This window comes from Mesoplodon densirostris, chromosome 12, assembly GCF_025265405.1.
Source record: "Mesoplodon densirostris isolate mMesDen1 chromosome 12, mMesDen1 primary haplotype, whole genome shotgun sequence".
Lineage (NCBI taxonomy): Eukaryota > Metazoa > Chordata > Mammalia > Artiodactyla > Ziphiidae > Mesoplodon > Mesoplodon densirostris.
Genome location: NC_082672.1, coordinates 36,447,604 through 36,461,046, shown reverse-complemented (window position 1 = coordinate 36,461,046; position 13,443 = coordinate 36,447,604). Strand labels below are relative to the sequence as shown.

Below are 13,443 nucleotides of genomic sequence, written 5' to 3'. Positions count from 1 at the left end.
GAGTACTTGTTAGAAATGCAAATTCTCAAGTCCCATTGAGACTTACTGAACCAAGAAACCAAGGGGTGGTGCTTCAGGTGATGCACAATGACGTCTGAGAACCACTTACAGGGGCAGCACAGAAGATGGAAGAGTTAATTTGCTTGGAAAAGAAGGATTCAATGAAGTAGCATTTAAACTACAACAGAAGTTATTGCAAGGTTAAATGTAGGGGCCTTAAAATTAAAGGGAGCAGCATTTGTAAAGAAAAGCTTGAATCATGAAAAGACCTCAGATAACATAACATAAAATTACGTAAAAGTGAAAAACGTTAGCTAGTAATATCAGAAAATCATGCCTTGCTAGGAAGCCATTGGTTCTTCAAGAATCCTGATGAAACATCATAGACTTCTTTCTATTCATCTACTTTTTCTTTCATTGGTATTAGGCTCAGTAGAGAATGAAAGCTGGGACAGTAAGTGTGGCTGCTTTGGCATATCAACATTTTCCACAATTTCCCAACGTCTCTATCGAACACTGAAGAAATTGTTTCAAAGAGCTAGTGCTAAAGGCTAAAGCCGCAATGCTCGCCCGTCTATGACGTCACGGGGCGCCCACCGAGGGTGTATTCCATCAACAGCTAGACGCCGCGGGGGGGCGGGGCTTGAGCGTGCTGACGTCACTACCGGGCGCCAGGCGCGCTCAATTGGCGGCGGATTCAAACGTTCCGGCCCGGTCTCAGGGCCTGTGGGAGAGTAGGAGTCGGGGTTCTCGGTGTCCCCGAGAACGTGAGCTGCAGTGCGGGGCAGGGAGGGCCTAGGAAGCTTAGGCAGCTGGTGCCCGAGCCGGAGGGAGAGGATGGCGCTCTCGACCACAGTCTCGCAGAGGAAGCTGATAAAGCGGAAGGCTCCCCGCGGTTTTCTAAAGCGCGTCCTCAAGCAACGGAAGCCTCACCTCCGTCTGGAGACAAATTGCGACCTACTGGTAAGATTTTGTCCCTTCTAGGACTGGAAGTGGGGTGGAGACAGGGGAAATAACCCCCAGCCTTTATTTTGCCGCCCCCAGCCAATCTAGCTTTCAGGCCTACGTTTGAGGTGTTCGCAGCAACAGCTGGGCGGGTTTGCCCCAGCCTGCCATATCAGTTAGTATTCCTGATGCTGAGTTGTTTTGGGGCCCTCTGAAATGTAGATATCCTGACCTTTTTTTTACAGGAGGCTATTAGCCACATCAATTTAAGGAGAAAACTAACGTTAAGTTCCTGCTTATAGTTTTTCAATATCGCTATTAAGGAGCACAGCCTGGTACTGTGCTTAGTGTAATTTGCAAAGGTTCGAAAGATACATTAAAAAAATAGATTTTGGAATTCAGGCTGGGTTATTTTTATTTAAATATTGTAAAAGACATTACTGACATGCCTTTCAAAAGTGCCTTTCTCCTTGTCTTCCTTTCTTCCCCTTTTTTTTACGTTGTTAAACAAATATATTGCCCTATTTCCTCTACTTTAGCTTATTTACTAAAGAACCCTGATCCAATAGTTTATTTGTAAGTAGTCTGCTCCCAAATGAATTCGTTTTCCTAGACAAATAGAACACCTGTTTAGTTTTCAAGCCCAACCATTAAAAGTTTATCTGACTCATAGTAACTACAGCATAATGCTCACATGATAAATAACCACAACCAAACCACTGTGTAATATTTCTGTTTTGAAATAAATTAAGAGTTTTTATGTTGAATGCCTGGAATATATATCCCTCTAGCAGAATGAACACTGTTTCCCTAGGTTTAAACCATAGGAGGCACCTCCTGTGGTTTGTTACAAGAGCTCTTTGAGTAAAGGAGCCACTACAGGTGGGCACCTAATTTCCCCGAGATCAAGGATAAAGAATTGTGGATAATAGGGATATATGGCACGGAGGGTGGCTTCACAATACATCATTCCATCTCTTCTTAAGCTACATTGTCGTCCCCCCCCCCACCTCTTTTCTCTACAGCCTCTGCCAGCTCTCTACTGCCTCCCCTAATTTTAGGGTTTCTATTTTTAATAAATTACTATAGAATTGTCTTCACTTTTCCTTTCTCTGAGCCAAAACAACTGTTTTTTTTCCTTGGAAAAGTAGACCTTCTAATATCTCCTGTCCTTTCTTGTTCCTTTTTTAGACCCTGTAGGAAAAGACAATATATACTGTTTTATTACCCTCCTTCCCCCAAGGTGGTGATTAAGGTGGCACAAGTGAGCTGTATTAAAATTCTTTTGAAAATCAATTTCACTTTAGGTAATTTATTCTGAAGTCTTCACTGGTGCTGGGGTTCTTTCAATAAATGGTGGGGGGAGGAAATGTACCTGCTCTAGAATCTAGGAGACTACCAGCTCGTGTAGATTGTTGGGCAGAAATTTCTCAAGTAGTCAGATTCCTCCCACATCCACACTTGCCTGCCCCAGGTGATCCCTGGACAGGAGGACTCTATTGTGGAGTGGGATCCAGGTGGTACAGGAAAGAAGGGGAGGTGAGATTCTAAGCATTTGCAGTGGAAAGGGAATGGAAGTTCTTTTTGCTACCGTCTATTACTAGATTGTATGCTTGTCTTTGGCTTTCATAATTTCTCCTTCACCGTCTTGTATATGCCATGTATCGCTCTGGTTTCTTTACTTATGGTTTTCTGCTTGCCATTGGTACTTAATTATCTTACACAGCAGGTGTCCCACATCATCCATAAACTTCTCTACAATTAAGGTGGTCTGTTTTGTTTTCTGAACTTGGATAGCTGTAAGAGTGTACATCATACAGTGTGGCTACTGGGACCCTGACACTGTTCTCTAAGTTCTATATGTCAATGTTGTCTCCCAGTGCGGTATGCAGCTTCTTGAGGGGAAGGAACCACACATATCTCCTTTTGTGTCTTCCATTATCTTTAACACAGAACTCATCTACTTTTATGATGTCTCTGCATAAGATATTTCTTCTGTTTGAAGATGTCCTCACTCTACTCCGCTTCTCAAACTTCAGTTAGTTCAAAATTCAGTTCAAATGTCTGTTATTCAGTGAAGCCATCCTTCATGGTCTTAGAAAGCATCAACCTTACCTTCCAATATCATCTACTGTCACACATTTGTCTTTAATTAGGTTTCGTTCTCCCATCGGACTGGGAACTTTGAATTGGGAACTTGTTGTATTCCTGGTGTTTAGCATAATACCTTGAACGTTCTGAGTGTACAGTTAAAGTTGGGAGTGATGATGACTGTATGTGGATTGATAATTCTAACATTTTACTTATAACTTCCTTGTGTTACTTCATATTCTTCTGCACTGGCTTTTTATTGTTGTTTAATTTTATGACTTATTTGATTGTATATCACCAGGGCCAATACTAGTGAGTGTATATTAATCTCAAATTGTTCGGCTTTCTTGTGACTCAGTTTTTAGATTTATCACTAAGGAATACTGTGCAAATATCTGGGTACTTACAGTTTATGTAAAACTCAGAAGTGCTGTGAGGAAGTGGGGAAGAAGTCAGGCTGGCCCAGTCTTTTGGTCACCTGAGACTGTCAAATGGATACCTCTTTGTAAATTATCTTTTGGTTTACCTTTCAAGCAAGCTAATTTTTTATTTTTCCAAAGTGTAAGTTCTTGATGGAATGGCTTTCAGGATTGAATATCTAGCTGAAACCATAAAATTTGCTTTTGTTCTGACCATTTTAATTTAAATCTTAGTGCACTTGAGTGACACCACTCAATTAACTGTTTTATTACAGAGAAATAGGTTGTTTAAAAAAAAATTCTGACATAAGAAAAAGTAATATTAATTCAGTATCTATGGTTCATGCCCATGAAGAGTAAAGGACTCAAGCCTCAAAACAGAGTGTGGTTTATTTGGGATTGGCTAAAAAAATTTTTTGCCTAATTTGGGGAGATATGGATGGATCTTTTGTTCATGCAATAATAATTGACTACCTACTGCATATTGGGCCATGGGCTAAAGGTCACTGGGAATATAATGTCTGGGAAGATAGACATGGTTTAGCCCTTATAGTACATTGAAGAAGACAGGTGAGAAATTGCTGCCTAATGTATGTAGTATGTATAGTGATAAGAAGTTCAGGGTGCCATGGATCTATATAAGCTTACATATTGGGAGGAATTGGGCTTTTCAGAGAAGTCTGTAAACCAGTAGCATGGCTGTAGGCAAACTTATATTTGAATACTGAAAGAAGTTCAAAAGACCTAGTATAGAACTGAAAGTTGGGAAAGGTGAGAGATGAAATTAAAAAAGCCTAGTCAAGTGGGGTTTAGTACTAAGGAATTTGGAATTTTTCTTGAGGCATCTGGAAGATATTTAACTTTAGAAGTAGAAAATACAGATTAACGGAGGAAATTGAGCCATGTTATGGAGTACTTTTGTTGCAGAAGGAAATGGTATATCACTGGAAGTTTAAAGAAATTTTGAATGACATGGTATATTGTAGAGAATCAGGATTGGGTGATTTAGCTCAGAGTTCTTGTGAGAATTAAACAAGACAGTGCATCAAAAAGTACCAAAAGAATATCTCCTTCCATAGGTTCTTTATCATGTTAACTTTAAATTCCCAAACTCCTCTGCTTGCCCCAAATATCACTAAAATATTCTTAAACATCTATAACAATCCACTAAAGATTTCTGCATAATAATTTAAAGCACCACATTACCTAATTTTTTAACATTTGGTGAACTGTTGGGGAGAGTTAAGTATTGTGTGTTTTTCTTTAATTTTATTTTTTTATACAGCAAGTTCTTATTAGCTATCAGTTTTATACATTAGTGTATATATGTCAATCCCAATCTCCCAATTCATCCCCGCCCCCACTTTCCCCCCTTGATGTCCATACATTTTGTTCTCTACATTTGTGTCTCTACTTCTGCCTTGCAAACTGGTTCATCTGTACTATTTTTCTAGATTCCAAATATATGCATTAATATACAATATTTGTTCTTCTCTTTCTGACTTACCTCATTCTGTATGACAGTCTCTAGGTCCATCCATGTCTCTACAGATGACCCAGTTTCGTTCCCTTTGATGGTTGGGTAATATTCCATTGTATATATGTACCACATCTTCTTTATGCATTCGTCTGTTGGTGGGCATTTAGGTTGCTTCCATGACCTGGCTGTTTTAAACAGTGCTGCAATGAACACTGGGGTGCATGTGTCTTTTTGAATTATGGTTTTCTCTGGGTATATGCCCAGTACTGAGATTGCTGGGTCATATTGTAATTCTGTTTTTAGTTTTTTACGAAACCTCCATACTGTTCTCCATAGTGGCTGTATCAATTTGCATTCCCACCAACAATGCAAGAGGGTTCCCTTTTATTTACACCCTCTCCAATATTTGTTGTTTGTAGACTTTCTGATGATGCCCATTCTAACTGGTGTGAGATGATACCTCAATGTGGTTTTGATTTGCATTTCTCTAATAATTAGTCATGTTGAGCATCTTTTCATGTGCCTTTTGGCCATCTGTATGTCTTCTTTGGAGAAATGTCTATTTAGGTCTACTGCCCATTTTTTGATTGGGTTGCTTGTGTTTTTAATATTGAGCTGTATGAGCTGTTTATATATTTTGGAGATTAATCCTTTGTCCGTTGATTTGTTTGCAAATATTTTCTCCCATTCTGAGGGTTGTCTTTTCATCTTGTTTATAGTTTCCTTTGCTGTGAAAAAGCTTTTAAGTTTCATTAGGTCCCATTTGTTTATTTTTGTTTTGATTTCCATTACTCTAGGAGGTGGGTCAAAAAAGATCTTGCTTTGATTTATGTCAAAGGGTATTCTTCCTGTGGTTTCGTCTAAGAGTTTTATAGTGTCTGGTCTGGTCTTACATTTAGGTGTTTAATCCATTTTGAGTTTACTTTTGTGTATGGTGTTAGGGAGTGTTCTAATTTCATTCTTTTACATGTAGCTGTCCAGTTTTCCCAGCACCACTTATTAAAGAGACTGTCTTTTCTCCATTGTATCTCCTTGCCTCCTTTGTCATAGATTAGTTGACCATAGGTGCGTGGGTTTATCTATGGGACTTCTATCCTGTTCCCTTGATCTGTATTTCTCTTTTTGTTTCAGTACCATATTGTCTTGATTTGTAGTATAGTGTGAAGTTAGGGAGTCTAATTCCTCCACCTCTGTTTTTTTTCCCTCAAGATTGCTGTGGCTATTCGGGCTCTTTTGTGTCTCCATACAAATTTTAAGATTCTTTGTTCTAGTTCTGTAAAAAAAAAAAAATGCCATTGGTAATTTGATAAGGATTGCATCAAATCTGTAGATTGCTTTGGGTAGTATAGTCATTTTCACAATATTGATTCTTCCAATCTAAGAACATGGTATATCTCCCCATCTGTTTGTGTCATCTTTGATTTCTTTCATCAGTGTCTTATAGTTTTCTGAGGACAGGTTTTTTACCTCCTTAGGTAGCTTTATTCCTAGGTATTTTATTCTTTTTGTTGCAATGGTGAAGGGGATTCTTTCCTTAATTTCTCTTTCTGATCTTTCGTTGTTAGTGTATAGGAATGCAAGAGATTTCTGTGCATTAATTTTGTATCCTGCAACTTTACCAAATGCATTGATTAGCTCTAGTAGTTTTCTGGTAGCATCTTTAGGATTCTCTATGTATAGTATCATGTCATCTGCAAACAGGGACAGCTTCTTTTCCGATTTGGGTTCCTTTTATTTCTTTTTCTTCTCTGATTGCTGTGGTTAAAACTTCCAAAACTATGTTGAATAATAGTGGTGAGAGTGGACAACCTTCTCTTGTTCCTGATCTTAGAGGAAATGGTTTCAGTTTTTCACTGTTGAGAATGATGTTTGCTGTGGGTTTGTCATATATGGCCTTTATGATGTTGAGGTAGGTTTCCTCTATGCCCACTTTCTGGAGTGTTTTTATTATAAATGGATGTTGAATTTTGTCAGAAGCTTTTTCAGCATCTTTTGAGATGATCATATTGTTTTTATTCTTCAATTTGTTAATATGGTGGATCACATTGATTTTTTTTTTTTTCAGTACGTGGGCCTCTCACTGTTGTGGCCTCTTCCGTTGCGGAGCACAGGCTGAGGATGCGCAGGCTCAGCGGGAATGGCTCACGGGCCCAGCCACTCCACGGCATGTGGGGTCTTCCAGGACTGGGGCACAAACCTGTGTCCCCTGCATTGACAGGCGGACTCACAACCACTGCGCCACCAGGGAAGCCCCACATTGATTTTTTACTGAAGAATTCTTGCATCCCTGGGATAAATCCCACTTGATCATGGTGTATGATCCTTTTAATGTGTTGCTGGATTCTGTTTGCTAGGATTTTGTTGAGGATTTTTGCATCTATATTCATCAGTGATATTGGTCCGTAATTTTCCTTTTTTGTCGTATCTTTGTCTGGTTTTGGTATCGGGGTGATGGTGGCCTCGTAGAATGAGTCTGGGAGTGTTCTTTCCTGTGCAGTTTTTTGGAAGAGTTTGAGAAGGATGGGTGTTAGCTCTTCTCTAAATGTTTGATAGAATTCACCTGTGAAGCCATCTGGTCCTGGACTTTTGTTTGTTGGAAGATATTTAATCACAGTTTCAATTTCATTACTTGTGATGGGTCTGTTTATATTTTCTGTTTCTTCCTGGTTCAATCTTGGAAGGTTATACCTTTCTAAGAATTTGTCCATTTCTTCCAGGTTGTCCATTTTATTGGCATGGATTTGCTTGCAGTAGTCTCTTAGGATGCTTTGTATTTCCGTGGTGTCCGTTGTAGCTTCTCCTTGTTCATTTCTAATTTTACTGATTTGAGTCCTCTCCCTCTTTTTCTTGATGAGTCTGGCTAAAGGTTTATCAATTTTGTTTATCTTCTCAAAGAATCAGCTTTTAGTTTTATTGATCTTTGTTATTGTTTTCTTTGTTTCTACTTCATTTATTTCTGCTCTGATCTTTATGATTTCTTTCCTTCTACTAGTGAACTTCTAAAATTTCAATTATTAACATGTTTTTGATTAGATATTTCAAATTAAATATCTGGTTACAAAATCTTTATACCTTGGATTGTAGAATGAGAGATGACTAGCTTTAAATACAATATTTGATATGTTTTTTTAATCTGGGGGAAATTTTAAATTACATTGGAAACTTAAATTTAGTTGGAATGGGAAACAGGAATATTTTTTCTTAATAGAGACCTACCTAAGTTTTGATGTAATGATCCTTTAGAGTAATGTTATTGTCTATGGCCTTTCGTCAGCTTTACATAGACTTGTTTCATGTATTGTAATAACTAAGTCTCTTTTTTATGGAATCTTAAGATGGACATATATTAAACTTAATTCTGTTACTTTAAATAAAGGTTAATTGATGTAATCGCAGTAGTAAATAGTACAGCATTAAAATTGGGGATATTCTTTTTATTTTTTAATTTTTTTATTTCTTATAAATTTATTTTTACTTATTTATTATTTTTGGCTATGTTGGGTCTTCATAGCTGCATGCGGCTTTCTCTGGTTGCTGTGAGCGGGGGCTACTCTTCGTTGCGGTACGTGGGCTTCTCATTGCGGTGGCTTCTCTTGTTACGGAGCACGGGCTCTATGGCACGTGGGCTTCAGTAGATGCAGTGCGTGGGCTCAGTAGTTGTGGCTCGTGGGCTCTAGAGTGCAGGCTCAGTAGTTGTGGCTCATGGGCTTCGTTGCTCCACGACATGTGGGATCTTCCCGGACCAGGGCTCGAACCCGTGTCCCCTACATTGGCAAGTGGATTCTTAACCACTGCGCCACCAGGGAAGCCCGGGGATATTCTTTTTAAAAGTCATTATTTCAAAACATCAGTGTTTGAGCTTAAAAATCCTTTTGCATTTTCTCTTTTAAAGGTGCATCTGAACTGTTTACTCTTTGTTCATCGATTAGCAGAAGAGGCTCGGACAAATGCTTGTGAGAATAAGTGTGGAGTCATTAAAAAGGAGCATGTACTGGCTGCAGCAAAGGTAAGATCTGAATTTCTTTTCTTGAGCACTGTTGCCTTAAAACACCACCTAGTTCGTCACCTCTGCCTGGTTTAGATTCCTTATTCAGTTTTGTTGAGTGAGTTGATGCTTGGCTTTTCATGGGTTTTAATTACAGAGTTAGGGTTTTTTTTATTATGTGTATTATGGATTTCTGATGGAAAGATTCATGGCCATTGCTTTATTGCCATTTAGGGGAAAATAAGTGTTTGACTGCTAATCTGTGTGATATGTAGTAGCCTATGTATAGCTAAGAAGATTTATTACCTTGAAATTTATCAAAACTTTCTTCTTGATCATTTTAAGTTTACCTAATGATTTTTCTACATTTGTTTTGAGATTTGAGTGACTTCTGAATCATATTGCTTATATAAGCAGAGAAGATTGCTTCTTACTGATATTTCTGTATAATGTAATAGTGTGATGCCTAGGGCAGAGTTTTTTCCATATATGTTCCCAAGATTACTTTCACTTGATGTTAATAGATGCCCCAATGTAAAAGGCTTCTGGGGTCAGATAAGTTTGTATAACCTAACATACTATACCTCCTTGAATAGTCATAATGTTTCGTATAGAGAGCTTGTTTCTGTAAGAATATGCAAGAAATTGGCACATGGTTGACTGGAGGATGATGTGTGAGAGAGACTCATTTTTGACAGTTTACCTCTTTATAGGCTTTTTTTGTTTAACATTTAATATTTTTGAAATAATTATAGACTCACAGGAGGTGCAAAAATAGTGTAGAGAGTTCCAGTGTACCTTTTATCCAACTTCCCACAATGGTAACGTCTTTATATAACTATAGTTATGTAAAGTTATGAAAGGTTATGAGAAATATACCAGTAATTTGTTGAACTCTGTTTAATTTAGCATTTCGTAAATTTGGGTGTATAATATACTTAGAATTTTGTAAATTCATTTGAGTACATAGTATTCTTTTGCAGTCCCTATACTAACTTCTTGTAGAACAGAGAAGTATGGGCCTAGGGTATAAACCTATTTGGTGACCTCTGTGGAAGCCTAAAATGGGCATGCCTTGGCATTTTTTAAGGGGCTTTAAATTCTCTTACAACTATAAACATTTCAACAAGTTTCTGTACTATTAAAGTTGATATAAGTGCTTTCTGCAGGTAAAGCAAGGCTTAAGAACTTGAAGAGTGTATGTGTGTGTCTTAAATTTAGGGTTGGTTTGTTTTTATTAATGAATTATAAGTGTACTTACCTAAAAGTAGGTAAGTTCTTTAAAATATTTTTGGATATATTCTGGTCTCTAATGTTCCTTGTCTTTTACAACTTAAGATCTCATTTTGTTTAATTTCTCTTATGGGCTTCATGTCTTAAAAATTATCTGCCTAACAAGCTTCTCAGCTTGAGATGACTAGTCTTGGTCTCTGATATAATTCCAGCCTAAATACAAGAAATTTGGTGTTGCAGTGGATTTGTATTGCTCTATAGTTGTTAAATGCCTGATTCATAATAGGTTTTTCAAGTTTTGGAACATTCCTTAACTCCCCGAATTACTAAATTGTCTATAAACCTCAAGTTGGGAGCCATTAATCTGGACACTTTTGGCACAATTGAAGAAATTAACATCTAGAAGTGACTATTATAAAACCAGATTTTGAGAATCTAGGCATGTTTCACAATCTTTGAGAGAATTATACTATTTTAGAGAAGTCTAAAACCGTTTATAAGGCAAAGGTTTCCCTAATCACTTTCCAAATTGGGTTTTATAAATTCAGAGACTTGCATACTATACACATAGGACTTTTAAACTTTTTGTTGAGGAACTGTGTTTTATTTGGCATAGGTATAATATGAATCTTCATTTTCTCCCCCTCACAGGTAATTCTAAAGAAGAGCAGAGGTTAGAAGTCAAAGAACACATTTTTGAAAATTATATGATGTATTATTTTAGGTGGTAACAGATCGTGAAAGCACTTTTTATATAGCATTTAATATTGTGTATTAAAATATTGGCTAGCTGAAGGATGTGTGTGTTTGTATGTTTTTTACTGGTATTGAAATATCTCAAGTATACACATAGAGCTATATAAGCTTTGTTTTTGACGAATTGTTTCATTTTAAGTGGCCTTTAGTTCATTCTACTTCCCTTTTTGTTGGTATTGCAGATGTTTTACATATCAAAATGAAATCTTAGTGTGTGAAGTAGCTTGAAGAGATGTATTTCTTAGAATTAAGTTTATAAGTATTTAGATTTAGCCACAGTTAACTATGGAATCAATTTAATCTATGAAGGAAGACAATGTGCAGTCAAATCTAGGTGTATTTTAAATATTTTAACTGTTTAATGCCTTTGTATAAGCAATGCAGTCTACTTTTATTTAGGCCAATAGTGTAATAATATAATTTCTCAACTGTAAACACCAGCAGGGTGTTTTCAAAAACCTATTTCCCTCCAAAACCAAAAAAAAAAAAAATATTACAGAGCAAATTGACGTATTTTCTTCAAGTCACACAGATTTAATAGATGGGTATTCTTGGGGAAACCCCCAAGAAATTTTTTAGAATTTTTTGCATATCATCTAATAGTTGTGTTTTTAACTTTTTATTTTGAAATAATTATAGATTGCAACTTGAAGTTGCAAAAATAGTACAGAGAGGTCCACATGTACTCTATATCCAGTTTTCTCCCAGTGCCTACATCTTAAATAATTACAGTACAATATCAAAACCAGGAATTTGACTTGGTACAGTGTGTGTATAATTCTGTACCATTTTAGTACATTTGGAGATCTGTGTAACCACCACTACAGTCAAGATACAGAATTATTTCATCATCACAGACTTCTCCATCATGCTGTTCTTTTATAAATTACACCCAGCTCCCCATGTCCACTGCACACACAACACTCCCCTTCCTATTTCCACCATCCCTAAGCCGTGGCAACCACTAGACTGTTCTCCATGTCTACAATTTTGCCATTGTGATGCAATCATACAGGTATTACTTTTGGGAATTTGCTTTTTTCACTCAGCATAACTCTCTTGATCCTCCAAGTTGTTGCATGTAGCAATTTGTTCCTTTTTATTACTGAGTCGTCATATTCCATGGTATTTATGTACCACAGTTTGTACAGCTATTTACTCACTGAGGGATATTTTGATTATTTCTAGTTTTGGGCTATCACAAATAAAGCTGTTGTGAACAGTTGTGTACCAGTTTTTATACAGTTTTCATTTCTCTGGGATAAATGCCCAGGAGTGTGATTGCTGGGTTTAATGGTAAGTATGTGTTTAGTTTTTCAAAAAGAAATGGCCAAAGTATTTTCCAGAATGGCTGTACCATTTTGTATTCCCATTAGCAGTTTATGAGAGAGTCATTTTTTCCTCCTTCTCATGAACATTTGGTATTATTTTTTATTTTAGCTGTTCTGCTACGAATGTCTAATCATGGTTTTTAATTTACATTTCCCTAATGGCTAATGATGTTGCACATATTTTCATATGTTCGTCATCCATTTTTTCTCTTTAGTAAAATGTTTCTTCATTTCTTTTGCCCATTTTCTATTTGTTTTTCTAATGTTGAATTTTGAGAGTTCTCTAGGTATAGGTCTTTGGTCAGACACGTGGTTTGCAAATATTTTCTTCTATTCTGTAGCTTGCCTTTTATCCTTAAACAGTATCTTTCAAAGGTCAATGATTTTCACTTTTGATGAGGTCCAATTTATTTTTTATTTATTTATTTTCATGCTGTTGATGTCATGTTTAAGAACTCTTCACCAAGCCCTACATCTTATAGATTTTCTCCTGTATGATTTTTTAAACTTACCCTTTTTTGTTATTGCAGTTTTTTTAAACATCTTTATTGAAGTATAATTGCTTACAATGTTGTGTTAGTTGCTGCTGTATAAAAAAGTGAATCAGCTATATGTATACATATATCCCCATATCCCCTCCCACCCTCCCTATCCCACCCCTCTAGGTGGTCACAAAGCACTGAGCTGATCTCCCTGTGCTATGCGGCTGCTTGCCATTAGCTATCTGTTTTACATTTGGTAGTGTATATATGTCAATGCTACTCTCTCACTTCGTCTCAGCTTACCGTTCCCTGTCCTTGTGTCATCAAGTCCATTCTCTATGGCTACATCTTTATTCCTGTCCTGCCCCTAGGTTCTTCAGAACCATTTTTTTAATTCCATATATATGTGTTAGCATACGGTATTTGCTTTTCTTTTCCTGACTTACTTGACTCTGTATGACAGATTCTAGATCCATCCACCTCACTACAAATAACTCAATTTCGTTTCTTTTTATGGCTGAGTAATATTCTATTGTATATATGTGCCATGTCTTCTTTATCCATTCATCTGTCAGTGGACATTAGGTTGCTTCCGTGTCCTGGCTATTGTAAATAGTGCTGCAATGAACATTGTGGTACGTGACTCTTTTTGAATTATGGTTTTCTCAGGTATATGCCCAGTAGTGGGATTGCTGGGTCGTATGGTAGTTGTATTTTTAGT

At 37.0% G+C, this 13,443-nt stretch overlaps 1 protein-coding gene across 2 annotated transcripts; it reads left to right on the top strand.

Annotated features, from left to right (window-relative positions):
• The first annotated feature begins 676 nt into the window (after window positions 1–676).
• Window positions 677–12,100, top strand: CENPW (centromere protein W). 2 transcript variants are annotated; one of them, XM_060115058.1, is made up of 3 exons: window positions 677–963; window positions 8,828–8,941; window positions 10,805–12,100. In XM_060115058.1, exons 1-3 carry the CDS (start codon window positions 838–840, stop codon window positions 10,829–10,831), a joined length of 267 nt encoding a protein of 88 aa, XP_059971041.1. In that variant the 5' UTR covers window positions 677–837; the 3' UTR covers window positions 10,832–12,100. The 2 variants fall into 2 exon arrangements, with proteins under 2 accessions (XP_059971041.1, XP_059971042.1); XM_060115059.1 differs by lacking the exon at window positions 10,805–12,100 and having other exon boundaries at window positions 8,868–8,945.
• The last annotated feature ends 1,343 nt before the right edge of the window (window positions 12,101–13,443 follow it).

Excerpts from the sequence above, each read along its gene's own strand:
- CENPW (XM_060115058.1), top strand. The coding sequence starts at position 838 with ATGGCGCTCTCGACCACAGTCTCGCAGAGGAAGCTGATAAAGCGGAAG. Across the intron at positions 964-8,827 it reads AGACAAATTGCGACCTACTG|GTGCATCTGAACTGTTTACT; the intron begins GTAAGATTTTGT and ends TCTCTTTTAAAG. Across the intron at positions 8,942-10,804 it reads ATGTACTGGCTGCAGCAAAG|GTAATTCTAAAGAAGAGCAG; the intron begins GTAAGATCTGAA and ends TCCCCCTCACAG.